Source organism: Gobius niger, assembly GCF_951799975.1.
Source record: "Gobius niger genome assembly, chromosome: 23".
NCBI lineage: Eukaryota > Metazoa > Chordata > Actinopteri > Gobiiformes > Gobiidae > Gobius > Gobius niger.
In genome coordinates, this window is record NC_136874.1 from 500,623 (window position 1) to 520,622 (window position 20,000).

The 20,000-nt window shown below is 55.4% G+C and overlaps 1 protein-coding gene across 2 annotated transcripts in view; it reads left to right on the forward strand.

Annotated features, from left to right (window-relative positions):
• LOC306981768 (fibroblast growth factor 14-like) overlaps window positions 1–20,000 on the forward strand; it is a gene marked incomplete at its 5' end in the record, with an annotated part of 42,517 nt that overhangs the window by 3,459 nt on the left and 19,058 nt on the right. The window contains one exon of one of the 2 annotated variants that reach the window (XM_079581421.1): window positions 16,591–17,293. The exons of the other annotated variant lie outside the window; for it this stretch is intronic. Coding sequence (XP_079437547.1) covers window positions 17,101–17,293 — 193 coding nt within the window. Of the gene's footprint in view, window positions 1–16,590; window positions 17,294–20,000 lie in introns of those variants that run through there. 2 annotated transcript variants of the gene reach the window in all.

Consider the following 20,000-nt stretch of genomic DNA (forward strand, 5'->3'; position numbering starts at 1 on the left):
CCTCCTCTCTCTCCTCACCTCCCTACCCTCCCTCCCACCTCTCCTCCTCCTCCCTCTCCTCCTCCTCTCTCTCCTCTCTCTCCCTTCTCCTCCCTCTCCTCCCTCCTCTCCTCCTCCTCCTCCTCTCCTCCTCCTCTCACTCCTCCCTCCTCTCCTCCTCCTCCTCCTCCTCCTCCCTCTCCTCCTCCTCCCTCTCCTCCTCCACTCTCTCCTCTCACTCTCCTCTCCTCCTCTCCTCCCTCCCTCTCCTCCTCCTCCTCCCATCTCCTCCTCCTCCCTCTCCTCCTCCTCTCTCCCCCCTCTCTCCTTCTCCTCCTCTCCTCCCTCCCTCCCTCCTCCACCTCCTCTCTCTCCTCTCTCTCTCTCCTCCTCGCTCCTCACTCTCCCTTCTCCTCCCTCTCTCTCCTCCCTCTCTCTCCTCCTCCTCCTCTCTCTCCCTCTCCCTTCTCCTCCCTCTCCTTCCTCCTCTCTCTCCCTTCTCCTCCCTCTCCTCCCTCTCCTCCTCTCCTCCTCCTCCTCCCTCTCCTCCTCCTCCTCCTCTCTCCCTTCTCCTCCCTCTCTCTCCTCCCTCTCTCTCCTCCTCCTCCTCTCTCTCCTCTCTCCTCTCTCTCTCTTCTCCTCCCTCTCCTCCTCCTCTCTCTCCCTTCTCCTCCCTTCTCCTCCCTCTCTCTCTCCCTCTCTCTCCTCCCCTCTCACTCCCTCACCTCCCTCTCCACCTCCACTCACCCTTCTCCTCCCTCTCCTCCCTCTCCTCCCTCCCTCTCTCTCCTCCTCCTCCTCTCTCTCCCTTCTCCTCCCTCTCCTCCTCCTCTCTCTCCCTTCTCCTCCCTCTCCTCCCCTCTCCCCCTCCCTCTCTCCTCCTCCTCCTCTCTCTCACCTTCACCTCCCTCATCCTCCTCCTCTCTCTCCCTTCTCCTCCCTCTCCTCCCTCTCCTCCCTCCCTCTCCTCCTCCTCCTCCTCTCTCTCCTCTCTCTCCCTTCTCCTCCCTCTCCTCCCTCTTTATCTCCCTCTTCCTCCTCCTCCTTCTCCTCCCTCCCTCCCTCTCCTCCCTCCCTCTCCTCCTCCTCCTCCTCCCTCTCCTCCTCCTCTCTCTCCTCCCTCCCCCCTCTCCTCCCTCCCTCTCCTCCTCCTCCCTCTCCTCCTCCTCTCTCTCCTCTCTCTCCCTTCTCCTCCCTCTCCTCCCCCTCCTCCTCCTCCTCCTCCCTCACCTCCTCCTCTCTCCTCCCTCCCTCTCCTTCTCCTCCCTCCCTCCCTCCTCCCTCCCTCCCTCCTCACCTCCACTCTCTCCTCTCTCTCCTCTCTCTCCCTCATCTCCTCTCTCTCCTCCTCTCCTCCCTCCCTCCTCCTCCTCCTCCTCCTCCTCCCTCCTCCTCCTCCTCCTCCTCCTCCTCCTCCTCCTCTCTCTCCTCCTCCCTCCCTCCTCCCTCCCTCCCTCTCCTCCCTCCCTCTCCTCCTCCTCCCTCCTCTCCTCTCCTCCTCTCCTCCTCCTCTCTCTCCCTTCTCCTCCCTCCTCCCACCCTCTCCTCCTCCTCCTCCTCCCTGTCCTCCTCCTCTCTCTCCTCTCTCTCCCTTCTCCTCCCTCTCCTCCTCCTCCTCCTCTCTCTCCTCTCTCTCCTCTCTCTCCCTTCTCCTCCCTCTCCTCCTCCCTCTCCTCCCTCTCCCTCCCTCCCTCCTCTCCTCCTCCTCCTCCTCCTCCTCCTCCCTCTCCTCTCTCCCTTCTCCTCCCTCTCCTCCCTCTCCCTTCTCCTCCCTCTCCTCCTCCGTCTCCTCCCTCCCTCCCTCCTCCTCCTCCTCCTTCTCCTCCCTCTCCTCTCTCCTCCTCCCTCTCCCCTCTCTCTCCCTTCTCCTCCCTCCCTCTCCTCCTCCTCCTCCTCCTCCTCCCTCTCTCTCACCTCCCTCCCTCCCTCCTCCCTCTCCTCCCTCTCCTCCTCCTCTCTCTCCCTCTCTCTCTCACCTCCTCCCTCCCTCTCCTCCCTCCTCCTCCTCCTTCTCTCTCTCCTCTTCCTCTCTCTCCCTTCTCCTCCCTCCCTCTCTCCCTCCCTCTCCTCCCTCCCTCCTCCTCCTTCTCTCTCTCCCTCTTCCTCTCTCTCTCCTCCCTTCCCTCCCTCCTCTCCCTCCCTCTCCTCCTCTCTCTCTCCTCTCTCTCCTCTCTCTCCCTTTTCCTCCCTCCCTCTCTCCCTCCCTCTCCTCCCTCCCTCCTCCTCCTTCTCTCTCTCCCTCTTCCTCTCTCTCCCTTCTCCTCCCTCCCTCTCTCCCCTCCCTCTCCTCCCTCCCTCCTCCTCCTTCTCTCTCTCCCTCTTCCTCTCTCTCCCTTCTCCTCCCTCCCTCTCTCCCTCCCTCTCCTCCTCTCTCTCTCCTCTCTCTCCTCTCTCTCCTTTTCCTCCCTCCCTCTCTCCCTCCCTCCCTCCCTCCCTCCCTCCTCTCCCTCTCTCTCTCTCTCTCTCTCTCTCTCTCTCTCCTCCTCCTCCTCCCTCTCTCTCCTCTCTCTCTCCCTCTTCCTCTCTCCTCCCTCCCTCCCTCCCTCCCTCCCTCTCCTCCCTCCCTCCCTCCCTCCCTCCCTCTCCTCCTCTCCCTCTCTCTCTCTCTCTCTCTCTCTCTCCTCCTCCTCCTCCCCCTCCCTCTCTCTCCTCTCTCTCTCCCTCCTCCTCTCTCTCTCCTCTCTCTCTCCTCTCTCTCTCTCTCCTCTCTCTCCCTCCTCCTCTCTCTCTCTCTCTCTCCTCTCTCTCTCTCCTCTCTCTCTCCTCTCTCTCTCCCTCCTCCTCCTCCCTCTCTCTCTCTCTCCTCTCTCTCTCCTCTCTCTCTCCTCTCTCTCTCTCCTCTCTCTCTCTCCTCTCTCTCTCTCCTCTCTCTCTCCCTCCTCCTCCTCCCTCTCTCTCTCTCTCTCTCCTCTCTCTCTCTCCTCTCTCTCTCTCCCTCTCCCTCCTCCCTCTCTCTCTCTCTCCTCTCTCTCTCCTCTCTCTCTCTCCTCTCTCTCTCCTCTCTCTCTCCTCCTCCCTCTCTCTCCTCTCTCTCTCCTCCCTCCCTCTCCTCCTCTCTCTCCTCCTCCCTCTCTCTCCTCTCTCTCTCCTCCCTCCCTCTCCTCCTCTCTCTCTCCCTCCTCCTCCCTCTCTCTCCTCTCTCTCTCCTCCCTCCCTCTCCTCCTCTCTCCCTCTCTCTCCCTCCTCCTCCCTCTCTCTCTCTCATAAAGTCACATCTGTTTTGTAGGTGTTACTTTTCAAAGGAGGCTGTGATGTGATGGATTTGGGTAAAGCTGCTCAGTGAAGGCGGGGGTTAAGAGGTTAAATAAACCTCTAAAGTGACGCGTGCGGATGAGGCTAACCCCTGAGCCACCGGTGCACTCCCTGTTTGAACATCATGCTCTCTCGGTCTCGTCTCTGTCCCGGGTGAATAAATAAAGTTAGACGTTCAGAAACACTGAGTCGCGTCAGGAAGATCCGCCCTCGTGTCCTGCAGAGGGCGCTCTCGTGTTTAAAACATGCACAGGATTAAACAGAAGCGCTTTACTCTGAGCAGATTGTTGAGCGTGTCGTTCTGCTCTCTGTCCTGCAGAGGGCGCCCTCGTGTTTAAAACATGCACAGGATTAAACAGAAGCACTTTACTCTGAGCAGATTGTTGAGCGTGTAGTTCTGCTCTCTGTCCTGCAGAGGGCGCTGCAGGACAGAGAGCAGAAACACAGACTCTGAAGACCAGAGGCGAGAGAAACTACATTTATACTTGTTCCCACTCACGTCTGTGCAGCTCAGGATGTTATTGTGGTAACTATGGAAACAGCTCTGGTTTATCTGGATGTAACCACAGGAAACACAACAATGATGAGAGGAAACATTCCTAAAGCCGAGTCTGAATCGATCTGGTCACATGTGAAACATCTGGATCAGAAAAGATGTTTTTCTGTTTCTTATAAAAACATAAAGGATCATTTTCTCCTGATGTTTCTGTCAGACGTTCCTCACGGTCTGTAATGTCAGAGTCAGATGTTCACCTCTGTGTCACGTCGGCCTCATGTTTCTGTCAGACGTTCCTCACGGTCTGTAACGTCAGAGACAGATGTTCACCTCTGTCTCACGTCGGCCTCAGGCTCAGAGCGAGGGAGGAGGTCACGATCCGCCGCTCGGGGAAAACGGGCCTTTTCTGTTCGGGCCCCTCCCTGAGGAACCCCCTCTGCCTGCAATGCGACAGGCAGACTCAGACTGCCCGGACTCAGGCTCAGGCTCAGGCTCAGGCTCAGCCTCAGGCTCAAGCTCAGACTGCCCGGACTCAGGCTCAGACTCAGGCTCAGGCTCAGACTCAGGCTCAGCCTCAGGCTCAAGCTCAGACTGCCCGGACTCAGGCTCAGACTCAGACTCAGGCTCAGGCTCAGGCTCAGCCTCAGGCTCAAGCTCAGACTGCCCGGACTCAGGCTCAGGCTCAGGCTCAGGCTCAGGCTCAGGCTCAGGCTCAGGCTCAGGCTCAGGCTCAGGCTCAGGCTCAGGCTCAGGCTCAGGCTCAGGCTCAGGCTCAGGCTCAGGCTCAGGCTCAGGCTCAGGCTCAGGCTCAGGCTCAGGCTCAGGCTCAGGCTCAGGCTCAGGCTCAGGCTCAGGCTCAGGCTCAGGCTCAGGCTCAGGCTCAGGCTCAGGCTCAGGCTCAGGCTCAGGCTCAGGCTCAGGCTCAGACTCAGACTCAGACTCAGACTCAGGCTCAGGCTCAGGCTCAGGCTCAGGCTCAGGCTCAGGCTCAGGCTCAGGCTCAGGCTCAGGCTCAGGCTCAGGCTCAGACTCAGACTCAGTCTCAGGCTCAGACTCAGACTCAGGCTCAGGCTCAGGCTCAGGCTCAGGCTCAGGCTCAGGCTCAGGCTCAGGCTCAGGCTCAGGCTCAGGCTCAGGCTCAGACTCAGGCTCAGGCTCAGACTCAGGCTCAGGCTCAGGCTCAGGCTCAGACTCAGACTCAGACTCAGGCTCAGGCTCAGGCTCAGACTCAGACTCAGACTCAGACTCAGGCTCAGGCTCCGACTGCCCGGACTCAGGCTCAGGCTCAGACTCAGGCTCAGGCTCAGGCTCAGGCTCAGGCTCAGACTCAGGCTCAGGCTCAGGCTCAGGCTCAGGCTCAGGCTCAGACTCAGACTCAGGCTCAGGCTCAGGCTCAGGCTCAGGCTCAGACTCAGACTCAGACTCAGACTCAGGCTCAGGCTCCGACTGCCCGGACTCAGGCTCAGGCTCAGACTCAGGCTCAGGCTCAGGCTCAGGCTCAGACCTCAGACTCAGGCTCAGGCTCCGACTGCCCGGACTCAGGCTCAGGCTCAGGCTCAGGCTCAGGCTCAGGCTCAGGCTCAGGCTCAGGCTCAGGCTCAGGCTCAGGCTCAGGCTCAGGCTCAGGCTCAGGCTCAGGCTCAGGCTCAGGCTCAGGCTCAGGCTCAGGCTCAGGCTCAGGCTCAGGCTCAGGCTCAGGCTCAGGCTCAGGCTCAGGCTCAGGCTCAGGCTCAGGCTCAGGCTCAGGCTCAGGCTCAGGCTCAGGCTCAGGCTCAGGCTCAGGCTCAGACTCAGACTCAGACTCAGACTCAGACTCAGGCTCAGACTCAGACTCAGGCTCAGGCTCAGACTCAGGCTCAGGCTCAGGCTCAGGCTCAGGCTCAGGCTCAGACTCAGACTCAGGCTCAGGCTCAGGCTCAGGCTCAGACTCAGACTCAGACTCAGGCTCAGGCTCAGGCTCAGACTCAGACTCAGGCTCAGGCTCAGGCTCAGGCTCAGACTCAGGCTCAGGCTCAGGCTCAGGCTCAGACTCAGACTCAGACTCAGGCTCAGACTCAGACTCAGGCTCAGGCTCAGGCTCAGGCTCAGGCTCAGGCTCAGGCTCAGGCTCAGGCTCAGACTCAGGCTCAGGCTCAGGCTCAGACTCAGGCTCAGGCTCAGACTCAGACTCAGACTCAGACTCAGGCTCAGGCTCCGACTGCCCGGACTCAGGCTCAGGCTCAGGCTCAGGCTCAGGCTCAGGCTCAGGCTCAGGCTCAGGCTCAGGCTCAGGCTCAGACTCAGGCTCAGGCTCAGGCTCAGGCTCAGGCTCAGGCTCAGGCTCAGGCTCAGGCTCAGGCTCAGGCTCAGGCTCAGGCTCAGGCTCAGGCTCAGGCTCAGGCTCAGTCTCAGTCTCAGACTCAGACTCAGGCTCAGGCTCAGGCTCAGGCTCAGACTCAGGCTCAGACTCAGGCTCAGGCTCAGGCTCAGGCTCAGGCTCAGGCTCAGGCTCAGGCTCAGGCTCAGGCTCAGGCTCAGGCTCAGGCTCAGACTCAGACTCAGGCTCAGGCTCAGGCTCAGACTCAGACTCAGGCTCAGGCTCAGGCTCAGGCTCAGGCTCAGGCTCAGGCTCAGGCTCAGGCTCAGACTCAGACTCAGACTCAGACTCAGACTCAGGCTCAGGCTCAGTCTCAGACTCAGACTCAGGCTCAGGCTCAGGCTCAGGCTCAGGCTCAGACTCAGACTCAGTCTCAGACTCAGACTCAGGCTCAGACTCAGGCTCAGGCTCAGGCTCAGACTCAGACTCAGACTCAGACTCAGGCTCAGGCTCAGTCTCAGACTCAGACTCAGGCTCAGGCTCAGGCTCAGGCTCAGGCTCAGACTCAGACTCAGTCTCAGACTCAGACTCAGGCTCAGACTCAGACTCAGGCTCAGGCTCAGACTCAGACTCAGACTCAGACTCAGGCTCAGGCTCAGACTGCCCGGACTCAGGCTCAGACTCAGGCTCAGACTCAGGCTCAGGCTCAGGCTCAGACTCAGACTCAGGCTCAGGCTCAGGCTCAGGCTCAGGCTCAGGCTCAGACTCAGGCTCAGGCTCAGACTGCCCGGACTCAGGCTCAGACTCAGGCTCAGACTCAGACTCAGACTCAGACTCAGACTCAGGCTCAGGCTCAGTCTCAGACTCAGACTCAGGCTCAGGCTCAGGCTCAGACTCAGACTCAGACTCAGACTCAGACTCAGACTCAGGCTCAGACTCAGACTCAGACTCAGGCTCAGACTCAGACTCAGACTCAGGCTCAGACTCAGGCTCAGACTCAGACTCAGGCTCAGGCTCAGTCTCAGACTCAGACTCAGGCTCAGGCTCAGTCTCAGACTCAGACTCAGACTCAGACTCAGGCTCAGACTGCCCGGACTCAGGCTCAGACTCAGGCTCAGACTCAGACTCAGACTCAGGCTCAGGCTCAGTCTCAGACTCAGACTCAGGCTCAGGCTCAGGCTCAGGCTCAGGCTCAGACTCAGACTCAGTCTCAGACTCAGACTCAGGCTCAGACTCAGACTCAGGCTCAGGCTCAGACTCAGACTCAGACTCAGACTCAGGCTCAGGCTCAGACTCAGACTCAGACTCAGACTCAGGCTCAGGCTCAGACTCAGACTCAGACTCAGACTCAGGCTCAGGCTCAGACTGAGGCTCAGGCTCAGACTCAGGCTCAGGCTCAGACTGAGGCTCAGGCTCAGACTCAGGCTCAGGCTCAGGCTCAGGCTCAGACTCAGGCTCAGGCTCAGACTGCCCGGACTCAGGCTCAGACTCAGGCTCAGACTCAGGCTCAGGCTCAGGCTCAGGCTCAGGCTCAGACTGCCCGGACTCAGGCTCAGACTCAGGCTCAGACTCAGGCTCAGGCTCAGGCTCAGGCTCAGGCTCAGACTGCCCGGACTCAGGCTCAGACTCAGGCTCAGACTCAGGCTCAGACTCAGGCTCAGGCTCAGGCTCAGACTCAGACTCAGACTCAGGCTCAGACTCAGACTCAGGCTCAGGCTCAGACTCAGGCTCAGACTCAGGCTCAGGCTCAGGCTCAGGCTCAGGCTCAGGCTCAGACTCAGGCTCAGGCTCAGACTCAGGCTCAGGCTCAGACTCAGGCTCAGACTCAGGCTCAGACTCAGGCTCAGACTCAGGCTCAGGCTCAGGCTCAGACTCAGACTCAGACTCAGGCTCAGGCTCAGCCTCAGCCTCAGCCTCAGCCTCAGCCTCAGCCTCAGGCTCAGGCTCAGGCTCAGGCTCAGGCTCAGACTCAGACTCAGACTCAGACTCAGGCTCAGGCTCAGACTGAGGCTCAGGCTCAGACTCAGGCTCAGACTCAGGCTCAGGCTCAGACTCAGGCTCAGGCTCAGGCTCAGACTCAGGCTCAGGCTCAGGCTCAGACTGCCCGGACTCAGACTCAGACTCAGACTCAGGCTCAGGCTCAGACTCAGGCTCAGGCTCAGACTCAGGCTCAGGCTCAGACTCAGGCTCAGACTCAGGCTCAGACTCAGGCTCAGACTCAGGCTCAGGCTCAGGCTCAGACTCAGACTCAGACTCAGGCTCAGGCTCAGACTCAGACTCAGACTCAGACTCAGGCTCAGGCTCAGACTGAGGCTCAGGCTCAGACTCAGGCTCAGACTCAGACTCAGGCTCAGGCTCAGACTCAGGCTCAGGCTCAGGCTCAGACTCAGACTCAGACTCAGGCTCAGGCTCAGACTCAGACTCAGACTCAGGCTCAGGCTCAGACTCAGGCTCAGGCTCAGGCTCAGACTCAGGCTCAGACTCAGGCTCAGGCTCAGACTCAGACTCAGACTCAGACTCAGACTCAGGCTCAGGCTCAGGCTCAGACTCAGACTCAGGCTCAGGCTCAGACTCAGGCTCAGGCTCAGACTCAGACTCAGACTCAGGCTCAGGCTCAGACTCAGACTCAGACTCAGGCTCAGGCTCAGACTCAGGCTCAGACTCAGACTCAGACTCAGGCTCAGACTCAGGCTCAGGCTCAGACTCAGACTCAGACTCAGACTCAGACTCAGGCTCAGGCTCAGGCTCAGACTCAGGCTCAGGCTCAGGCTCGGCCTTCATGTGGCCTCAGACTGAAAACAGTCTGGTTAATGTCAAACTTATAAAGCACTTTTCATACTGAAGTGTCACAAAGTGCTTTACAGATTATTTAAAACAATACGTCTGCACAACCTCCGTATACATTATATATGAGGAGGTCAGATACAGCTAAACTAGAAAGGCAGGTCTCCTGTCAGGAGGATCAGGTGTTAAACCCTCTCCTCATGTGGAGCAGGAGGATCGGGTGTTAAACCCTCTCCTCATGTGGAGTCTGGAGCAGGAGGATCAGGTGATAAACCCTCTCCTCATGTGGAGTCTGGAGCAGGAGGTGATAAACCCTCTCCTCATGTGGAGTCTGGAGCAGGAGGATCAGGTGACCGGAGCACTGGACTAATGTGGTCGTAGTTCCTGGTTCTGGATGTTCTGCAGCTCTGACAGCAGGAACCACGTTGCTCCTCCCCATGTCTTTGTATCTTAATAAAACTATATTCATGACTCAGCGTTTGTTAAAGTAGTTTTTGAATAATTAGAGAAAGTTTAGATTTTTCTTTTTAAATGTTTTCAAACATGACCATATATGGGCGCTTCCAGGGATGTATCTGTATCTATGGAAGCTGTAGTTTCTGCAGTCCCTTCAAACCCATGTAGATGTAGATGTTCCAGCACATTCTCACCTGTTTCCCAAACATGACTGAGATGTTCATGTGTGTCAGGATCCCCAGCCCTGGTACTTACTTACTCACTTACTCACTTACTTACTCACTTACTTACATGATCGCCTGAAACGGTCCTGAAACGCTGCCCCCTGAGGATCCTGCCCCCTGAGGATCCTGCCCCCTGAGGATCCTGCCCCCTGAGGATCCTGCCCTCTGAGGATCCTGCCCCCTGAGTCGCTGCCCCCCTGAGGATCCTGCCCCCTGAGGATCCTGCCCCCTGAGTCGCTGCCCCCTGAGGATCCTGCCCCCTGAGGATCCTGCCCCCTGAGGATCCTGCCCCCTGAGTCGCTGCCCCCTGAGGATCCTGCCCTCTGAGGATCCTGCCCTCTGAGGATCCTGCCCCTGAGGATCCTGCCCCCTGAGGATCCTGCCCCCTGAGTCGCTGCCCCCTGAGGATCCTGCCCCCTGAGGATCCTGCCCCCTGAGGATCCTGCCCCCTGAGGATCCTGCCCCCTGAGGATCCTGCCCCTGAGGATCCTGCCCCTGAGGATCCTGCCCCCTGAGGATCCTGCCCCTGAGGATCCTGCCCCTGAGGATCCTGCCCCCTGAGGATCCTGCCCCCCTGAGGATCCTGCTCCCTGAGGATCCTGCTCCCTGAGGATCCTGCCCCCTGAGGATCCTGCCTCCTGAGGATCCTGCCCTCTGAGGATCCTGCCCCCTGAGGATCCTGCCCCCTGAGTCGCTGCCCTCTGAGGATCCTGCCCCCTGAGGATCCTGCCCCCTGAGTCGCTGCCCCCCTGAGGATCCTGCCCCCTGAGGATCCTGCCCCCTGAGTCGCTGCCCTCTGAGGATCCTGCCCCCTGAGGATCCTGCCCCCTGAGTCGCTGCCCTCTGAGGATCCTGCCCCCTGAGGATCCTGCCCCCTGAGTCGCTGCCCTCTGAGGATCCTGCCCCCTGAGGATCCTGCCCCCTGAGTCGCTGCCCCCCTGAGGATCCTGCCCCCTGAGTCGCTGCCCTCTGAGGATCCTGCCCTCTGAGGATCCTGCTCCTGATGATCCTGCCCCCTGAGGATCCTGCCCCCTGAGTCGCTGCCCCCTGAGGATCCTGCCCCCTGAGTCGCTGCCCCCTGAGGATCCTGCCCCCTGAGGATCCTGCCCCCTGAGGATCCTGCCCCCTGAGGATCCTGCCCCTGAGGATCCTGCTCCCTGAGGATCCTGCCCCCTGAGGATCCTGCTCCCTGAGGATCCTGCCCTCTGAGGATCCTGCCCCCTGAGGATCCTGCCCCCTGAGGATCCTGCCCCCTGAGGATCCTGCCCCTGAGGATCCTGCTCCCTGAGGATCCTGCCCCCTGAGGATCCTGCTCCCTGAGGATCCTGCCCCCTGAGGATCCTGCTCCCTGAGGATCCTGCCCCCTGAGGATCCTGCTCCCTGAGGATCCTGCTCCCTGAGGATCCTGCCCCCTGAGGATCCTGCCCCTGAGGATCCTGCCCCCTGAGGATCCTGCCCCCTGAGGATCCTGCTCCCTGAGGATCCTGCCCCCTGAGGATCCTGCCCTCTGAGGATCCTGCCCTCTGAGGATCCTGCCCCCTGAGGATCCTGCCCTCTGAGGATCCTGCCCTCTGAGGATCCTGCCCTCTGAGGATCCTGCCCTCTGAGGATCCTGCCCTCTGAGGATCCTGCCCTCTGAGGATCCTGCCCTCTGAGGATCCTGCCCCCTGAGGATCCTGCCCTCTGAGGATCCTGCCCTCTGAGGATCCTGCTCCCTGAGGATCCTGCCCCCTGAGGATCCTGCCCCCTGAGGATCCTGCCCTCTGAGGATCCTGCCCTCTGAGGATCCTGCTCCCTGAGGATCCTGCTCCCTGAGGATCCTGCCCCCTGAGGATCCTGCCCTCTGAGGATCCTGCCCTCTGAGGATCCTGCCCTCTGAGGATCCTGCCCCCTGAGGATCCTGCCCCTTGAGGATCCTGCCCCCTGAGGATCCTGCCCTCTGAGGATCCTGCCCCCTGAGGATCCTGCCCCCTGAGGATCCTGCCCTCTGAGGATCCTGCCCTCTGAGGATCCTGCTCCCTGAGTCGCTGCCCTCTGAGGATCCTGCTCCCTGAGGATCCTGCCCTCTGAGGATCCTGCCCTCTGAGGATCCTGCTCCCTGAGGATCCTGCCCCCTGAGTCGCTGCCCTCTGAGGATCCTGCTCCCTGAGGATCCTGCCCCCTGAGTCGCTGCCCCCTGAGGATCCTGCTCCTGATGATCCTGCCCCCTGAGGATCCTGCCCCCTGAGTCGCTGCCCCCTGAGGATCCTGCCCCCTGAGGATCCTGCCTCCTGAGGATCTGCTGAATCACGCCTCCCGCTCTGACCTGGATTTCCGCATCATTATTTCATCCGTCCTCACCTGCCGCCTCCTGCAGGGCTTTTAGCAACAAACCCAGAACCTGCAGAATCGCGGCGTCTGTGATTAATTCAGGCCCATTTAAATTTTCATAATGCCCCGGGAAGAGTGTATTATTGATGCAGAGGGGCTTTTCCCGCCGCGGTGTGAGGTGGAGCTAAAATGGCCGACCTACATAACGCCTGCTCTAAGGGAGCGGCTGGAACAAAGGAATAAACACAGTCAGAGGAAACTTTACATTATATATGGATATGAACATGTTTTCATATAAGACTGGATTAAACCTTCTCCAGTTCAGCTTTACCCAAATCTCAAAGCTTCTCCACTGGAGTTTACAACAAGTTCAGTCTTATCGTGACAAAGGGGAAATACAGGATGTAAACATTATGTAGCTCCGCCCCCAGCCCCCCCTTCACACACTGAGCTTCACTGACACTTATTATACAGATGTTGTGTCGTGGTGGTAACAACACAGTTATTACATTGTAACAACAAGTTAAAAAGAATGAACAAAACACCAACGATGGTGAAGAAACTCTCAGCTCTTGTTAAGTCTGTGGGACCCGATTAAACGAGTTTAAATCCACTAATCCCAGTTTAATGGATCAGTTTGAGCTCTTTTTGTCGCTGGTTTTATTGTGGTTTTGCTGCTTTTGTGTTGATTTTTCTTCACTTTTTGTGGCTGGTTTTGCTCTGTTGGTTTTTTATTCATTTACGTCTCGTTGTCACTTTGTTCTTCACGAGGGCCATAGATTTGGGTAAAGCGGTTAAAGCACGACGTGGCGTCAAAGTGCTTCATTACCTTTTGTTTAATCCACTTAGACGTCAGTCACACAAACATTTATCACAAATGTTGTTTTCACTTTCTAAACTCACTAAATATACAATATAAATATCCTAAACTCACTAAATATATGATATAAATATCCTAAACTCACTAAATATACAATATAAATATCCTAAACTCACTAAATATACAATATAAATATCCTAAACTCACTAAATATACAATATAAATATCCTAAACTCACTAAATATATCATATAAATATCCTAAACTCACTAAATATATAATATAAATATCCTAAACTCACTAAATATATAATATAAATATCCTAAACTCACTAAATATATAATATAAATATCCTAAACTCACTAAATATATAATATAAATATCCTAAACTCACTAAATATACAATATAAATATCCTAAACTCACTAAATATATAATATAAATATCCTAAACTCACTAAATATACAATATAAATATCCTAAACTCACTAAATATACAATATAAATATCCTAAACTCACTAAATATACAATATAAATATCCTAAACTCACTAAATATACAATATAAATATCCTAAACTCACTAAATATATAATATAAATATCCTAAACTCACCTTCTGTGGGTCAGAGTGAAGCCGGTCTCAGGGTGAAGCCTCTCTCTGCTGTGAGGATTTTCCGTCAGGCTCAGACTCAGCACTTTCTGTGGAAAGAAACACTCAGAGTTATTTCACTTTGACGCTGTTTAGCCTGAAGCTAAAGCTAAAGCTAAAGCTAAAGCTAAAGCTAGCACCTGTAGCAGTTTGTGGAAACATCTGCAGTGGAGTCGCTTTGGCCCCACGAGCTGAAACTTTCATGTCTGACTTTACTGATCCGGCCTAATCTGCTGAGGGTCGTTTCATGTAGGTCTGAAAACACTGAGAAGTGCCTTTAGCAGAAAGGAAAGCTCGTGTTTTATGAAGAGCAGGCTGACAGAGCTGCTTCTCACTCAAAACGTTGAATGAAAAATGTACTCCTGTGTTCCGCGATGTCCCAGTGAACGTGTGCGGTTACACCAAAACAACGCACAATCAGAATCCAGTTTTCTTCCAGACCCTGGTGTCAGTGACGGGACTCACGGCTCTTTCCCAAAGAGCCGTTTAAACGACCGGCTCTTTTTGATGCATTTTACACAACAGATAAAATCATCTAAACTCACGATGGGACGATCGACCCGATTCAACGATACTTGGCTTTCGATACCGATACCTGAACGATACATGAACATCTGAGAGAAACATCTGTGTGAGAAACATCTGTGAGAAACATCTGAGAGAAACATCTGTGAGAAACATCTGTGAGAAACATCTGAGAGAAACATCTGTGAGAAACATCTGTGAGAAACATCTGTGAGAAACATCTGAGAGAAACATCTGTGAGAAACATCTGTGAGAAACATCTGTGAGAAACATCTGAGAGAAACATCTGTGAGAAACATCTGTGAGACTTGAGATCATATACACTGTGTTCCAAATTATTATGCAAATTGTATTTTTGTGTCAAAAAGGTAAAAACAATAATAATGAAACTCATGGATGGTGTCGTGTCTCAGGCTCTATGAATCACTGACATTAATCTCAGTCTGGGATGATCAGTTTCAGGTTAAGCCCAGTTAAGGGAAAAACTACTGAAAAAGGAAGTTCCACTTTATTAAGCAGATCATCATTTTCAAGCAACAAGGGAAAGAAAAAGGGACTTTCTGCTGATGAAAAGTGTGAAATTGTTGAATGTCTTGGTCCAGGTATGAAAACCTTTGATATTTCATGAAAGATGAAGCAAAATCATCGAACTCGACACACTCGGGTTTGTGCAGATAAAGGCACAATGAGGACAGTTTCTGCCAGACAAACACATCAGATGAAGAGAACAGCTGCTACAAAGCCGACCCTCCAGAGGCTGCAGTTAAACCTTCTATCCGGCCTCCCCTAAACTGTTCATTGAAGCTGAAGCAGAAACGGCTGCAGTGGCTCAGAAATACATGAGGCTCATTTACAAACAGTCTTGTTCCCTGATGAGGCCGTGTGACCCTGGATGGTCAGATGGATGGAGGTGAATGACCACAATGTCCCAACAAGGCTGTGACGTCAGTAAGGAGGGGGCGGAGTCAGTAAGGAGGGGGCGGAGTCATGGGGAGAGAGCTGGTCGGCCCCTTTAGGATCCCTGAAGACGACGCCCCATGTCCTGCTGTAAAGAAAACCTCTGCATCACTGGCTGCTCTGGGCAGAAAAGGAGAGAAACTCATGATGTGGACCCCCTCCTCCCCTGACCTCATGATGTGGACCCCCTCCTCCCCTGACCTCATGATGTGGACCCCCTCCTCCCCTGACCTCATGATGTGGACCCCCTCCTCCCCTGACCTCATGATGTGGACCCCCTCCTCCCCTGACCTCATGATGTGGACCCCCTCCTCCCCTGACCTCACTCTATTGAGAACCTTTGGAGCCTCAACAAAAAACACTTCTCTGAGGGTGGGAGGCAGTTTTCATCCAAACAGCAGCTCTGAGGTTATTCTAACATCCTGCAAACAAATCCAAGCAGAAACTGTCCAAAAACTCACAAGTTTAATGGATTTAAGATTTTTGAAGCTGCTCAAAGAAGCTCCTCTGGTGAAATATAACTTGACCAGTTGAGATGTTTTTGATTTCAGTAAATATGACCTCCTAATGCTGCAAACTCAACAAATGACCATTTTCAGATCATTACGAGCTTTAAAATGTGTTGAAACGATGAGTTGCAGAATAATCTGGAACAGTGGATTTTCAGTTTTTTACTATATTTATTCCTGTTTTCACTGGGAGGTTTAAATGCTCCTCAGTCACAGACGTGAACACGAGGCCGACTCTCATTCCAGTCGACAATCGTTTGGAACGCGGTGTATGTTCCAGTGTCACATGTTTTTGGCGTGTTTTGGGTCTGCACACGACTTCTACTGATCACATGTGTCACATGATCAGATCAGCTGTTAAACCCCTTAACCCCCACCTCCACCGCCTGCCCCTCAGGCTGCGTGTTCTCACGGACCCGTCCCGATTGAAGACACATCTGTTCAAACTGAAATTGATTTTTTGATATTGTTTTATCTGTGAAGCACTTTGGTCTTCCTTGTGTTGTTGGAAGGTGCTATACAAATAAACTTTGATTGATTGAACCCATTCCTCCAGTTTGACCCAAATCTAAAAGCTCAGGTCTCATTTGAAAGCTGAGAACTACAGATCAGGCCACGACCATGTGACCAACACAAAGCTTTAGTGGGTCTGAGCTTTCAAATACTCCGGCCTCCAGGCTGAGGGTCAGGCCACTGTGGAGCAGGAGGTCAGGCTCCAGACGAGAAGCTTCTAGATTTGGGTAAAGCCGACCTGGAGAAACTGCACTGGTTGAGGTGAAGAGGTTCACTCACACAGTGGCTCAGCGGTTAGAGCTCGTGCTGCAGCTCCAAGGTTAAAGGATCCGCTCGGTCTGAACCGTCACCTGACTGACCTGCCTGTGCTGCGGGTCTGAGGGTCTGTGGGTCTGAGGGTCTGTGGGCGTGAATGGACCTGTTGCATCATGGGAGTCGCGGTTCACCTGCTGCATCATGGGAGTCTCGGTTCACCTGTTGCATCATGGGAGTCTCGGTTCACCTGTTGCATCATGGGAGTCTCGGTTCACCTGTTGCATCATGGGAGTCGCGGTTCACCTGTTGCATCATGGGAGTCTCGGTTTACAGTTTCGTGGATCAGACAATGAGCCTCTTTAAACATGAATGTGTTTTTCCACGAGCCTGTCACTGCCTGGACCCCCCAGGCATGAACCCCCCCCCCCCCTGGACTCATCATTTACAGGCTCCGCCACAGCAACACCCCGTGACCCGCCTCGCGCCGCGCACCCCCGTTTGGGAACCCCCTGTTGTGTCTGCGCGCGGCTGGAAGCGTCGCCGTCAATGACAGTCGAGAGCGGCACGCGTCCGGGCGCGCGACAATCCGCCCCTTTTTCCGCGCTCGAGCCGCATCTGGAGCACGCGGAGGGGGAGAGGAGGGGGGGGGGGCGGCGACACGGCACACGAGCGGCAGAGCGGCGGCAGACGCGGCACAGGCGGCAGAAGCGGCGGTTCTCCATCGCAGACGCGGAGCTTCTTCAGCGGAGGAGGCGGAGGAGACCGCGCGCGTCTCCAGAGCCAGCACTCTCTCTCGGTGCGGTGTGGGAGCGAGCGCGCGCGCGGGGGGGCACGGCCGCGATGGCGGAGACGTGACAGACAGGTGCGACCCACCACGGAGCCCCGCGGACCCCCACGGACGCGCTGCTGCTGCTGTGACGACGGCTGTCTGTTTCGACGATGGGGTCGCGTTCCGGACACGCGTGAGAGGAGCGGCGCGGAGGGGAGCGAGAGGGGGGGGGAGGCTGCTGCGGCCCCGGAGACGCACGGAGGAGGGGAGACACAGTGAGGACGCGGCGGGGGACACGGCGGGGGAGACATGGCAGCGGCGATCGCGGGCGGCTTGGTCCGGCAGAAGCGGCAGGCGCGGGAGCAACACGCCCACAGACCCACCGCGCACCGCAGGCGGAAGAGCCCCGCGAAGAAGCAGGGGCTGTGCAACAACAACCTGGTGGACATCTTCTCCAAAGTGCGGATCTTTGGCCTCAAGAAGCGGCGGCTACGGAGACAAGGTGCGCGAGGCCGGGGGGGGGGGGGACGGGGGGGGGAGACAGGGGGGAGACAGGGGGAGGAGGGGGGGCGCTTAGGGACGCGCGGCGCGGCTGTGGTTAAAGCCGCGCGGCCAGAGTGTAGGATGATAACCCGAGGTGACAGCAGGAACCGGGACTAAACCGGGCCGAACCGGGACCGCGGGGACCGAGACACGGCGCACACGCGCGCAGACCGCGGGCACGGCGCGCGCGGGGAGCGGAACATGGCGGTGACGCGCGGAGGCACTTGTGGAGAAATCGCTCCTGAGCCTCCATTTCAAATTAGACACAAGTCAGGTCAAACCAAACCTCAAACAGAACCTCTGAGTGTCAGACCTGGAGCTTCAGGAGCTTCAGCTTCAGCTTCAGCTTCAGCTTCAGGAGCTTCAGCTTCAGCTTCAGCTTCAGCTTCAGGAGCTTCAGCTTCAGCTTCAGCTTCAGGAGCTTCAGCTTCAGGAGCTTCAGCTTCAGCTTCAGGAGCTTCAGCTTCAGGAGCTTCAGCTTCAGGATCAGATGTGTTAAATTCTCTGTACATAAACTCTGAGCTGAAACATCTGCTCTAAACCTGTCTGGTCACATTAGTGACGTCATCACAGACTCAGCTCAGTCATGAGTTTCACTTTGACGTGTGAGTCTGTAACTAAATGTCTCTAAATAAAACCAGACGTTTAAACCAGTGTTCATTTTGACAACATTTCTAATTCAGTTTGAGTCGACTGAATGTCAGACTAATTGAGTGGACTTTGCATTGATAATATTGATTATAATCATATTTAATGTTGTTCCTCTGCTTCATGTTTCTGCTCCACATGAACAAAGCTCAGAGCTGATCCTTTAAACATGATCTGAGGCTCTTTCAGACGCTCAATACAAGTTTGGATGATTTTAGTCTCTCCTTTTCACTTTTATTTAGTCTGATTTTAGTCGACTCAAATATCTGGACATTTTAGTCACAGTTTTAGTCTCAGGAACAACTTTTCATTTAGTTTTAGTCCAACTTTATAATTAAGACTAAATGTTTGAGTCGCCGACATTAACACTGGTTTAAACCCGGTGCAGCCGTGACTCAGATCTGAGCAAAACGTTTATGTTTATATGAAAACATTATTCATGATCCACGAGTTTCATGTTTCTGCGTCTCCTCAGATGAAGCTGAACTTAACCAGGACTTTGTTTGACATGTTTTCAGAAGCTGAAGGTCTTAGCTTTCAAATGAGTGACTGTAAAGTAAACGGTCTCTTACTGAAGGTTCTCGAGTCCTCGTCTGGATCTGTCGTTTCGCCTCGAGGTTCTGGCTCCTCCCCTCGATGAACAGCTCCTCCCACATCTTTGTAGTTCTGAGTGTTTGTAGTTCTAAGTCCTAACGACCTGACTCAGCTGATCCCCGATGATGACCTGGCCCCGCCTCCTTTAATACAAGCCCCGCCTCCTTTAATACAAGCCCTGCCTCCTTTAATACAAGCCCCGCCTCCTTTAATACAAGCCCCGCCTCCTTTAATACAAGCCTTTAGATAAACGGGAACCTCTCTGTCCTCAGAGGAGGCTCTGAGGGGGAGGCTCTGAGGGGGAGGGGGAGGTTCTCTGGTGCTGATAAAGCCTCTTCTGTGACACTTGTTCTTGATGAACAGTTTTGTCTCCGTGAGTCTGCAGTCCACTCTGTGTCTACAGCTCCTCTGAGGTTCCTCTGAGGCTCCTCTGAGGCTCCTCTGAGGCTCCTCTGAGGCTCCTCTGAGGCTCCTCTGAGGCTCCTCTGAGGTTCCTCTGAGGCTCCTCTGAGGCTCCTCTGAGGTTCCTCTGAGGCTCCTCTGAGGTTCCTCTGAGGAGCCTCTGAGGCTCCTCTGAGGCTCCTCTGAGGTTCCTCTGAGACTCCCCTCCCTTTGGGCTCTTCAGTCTGTCCTGGTCTTCAGGTCCTTAGTCCAGTCAGGAGCCACAGTCTGAGAGCTCTGGACCTGTTGCTCCTCTGTGGTCTGTCCTTCAGGTCTGCACCTGTTCAGCTCTGTGTCTGAGCCTCCTCATGACCTCCAGTCTGTGTCTGAGCCTCCTCATGACCTCCAGTTTGCTCCACAGCATTGATCTGTAGAAGGTGCCACTTCCTTCTCTTTAGTTCTGACCCGGAGCCTGCAGAGCTGGAGAGCCCAGAGCAGAGCTGTGGATCTGTCTGCAGGTCCTCTCAGTCAGATCCACTTCCTCACAGCAGCTGCTGCTGATGTTGGACAGATGTGAACAGTGTTTCCAGTGCTTGATCTTCTCCACACGATGTTCTCTGCTGCCTGAAGTCTCAGCTCACTGTATGAACGTGTTTCTCCCTTTACAGTAAGAGATCAGTCTCCCAAACACCCGTCTGCGCAGACACTGGAGAAGAGGAGGGAAAGTCTCTCTCATTCTAACACCCGTCTGCACAGACACTGGAGAAGAGGAGGGAAAGTCTCTCTCATTCTAACACCCGTCTGCGCAGACACTGGAGAAGAGGAGGGAAAGTCTCTCTCATTCTAACACCCGTCTGCGCAGACACTGGAGAAGAGGAGGGAAAGTCTCTCTCTCATTCTAACACCCGTCTGCACAGACACTGGAGAAGAGGAGGGAAAGTCTCTCTCATTCTAACACCCGTCTGCACAGACACTGGAGAAGAGGAGGGAAAGTCTCTCTCATTCTAACACCCGTCTGCACAGACACTGGAGAAGAGGAGGGA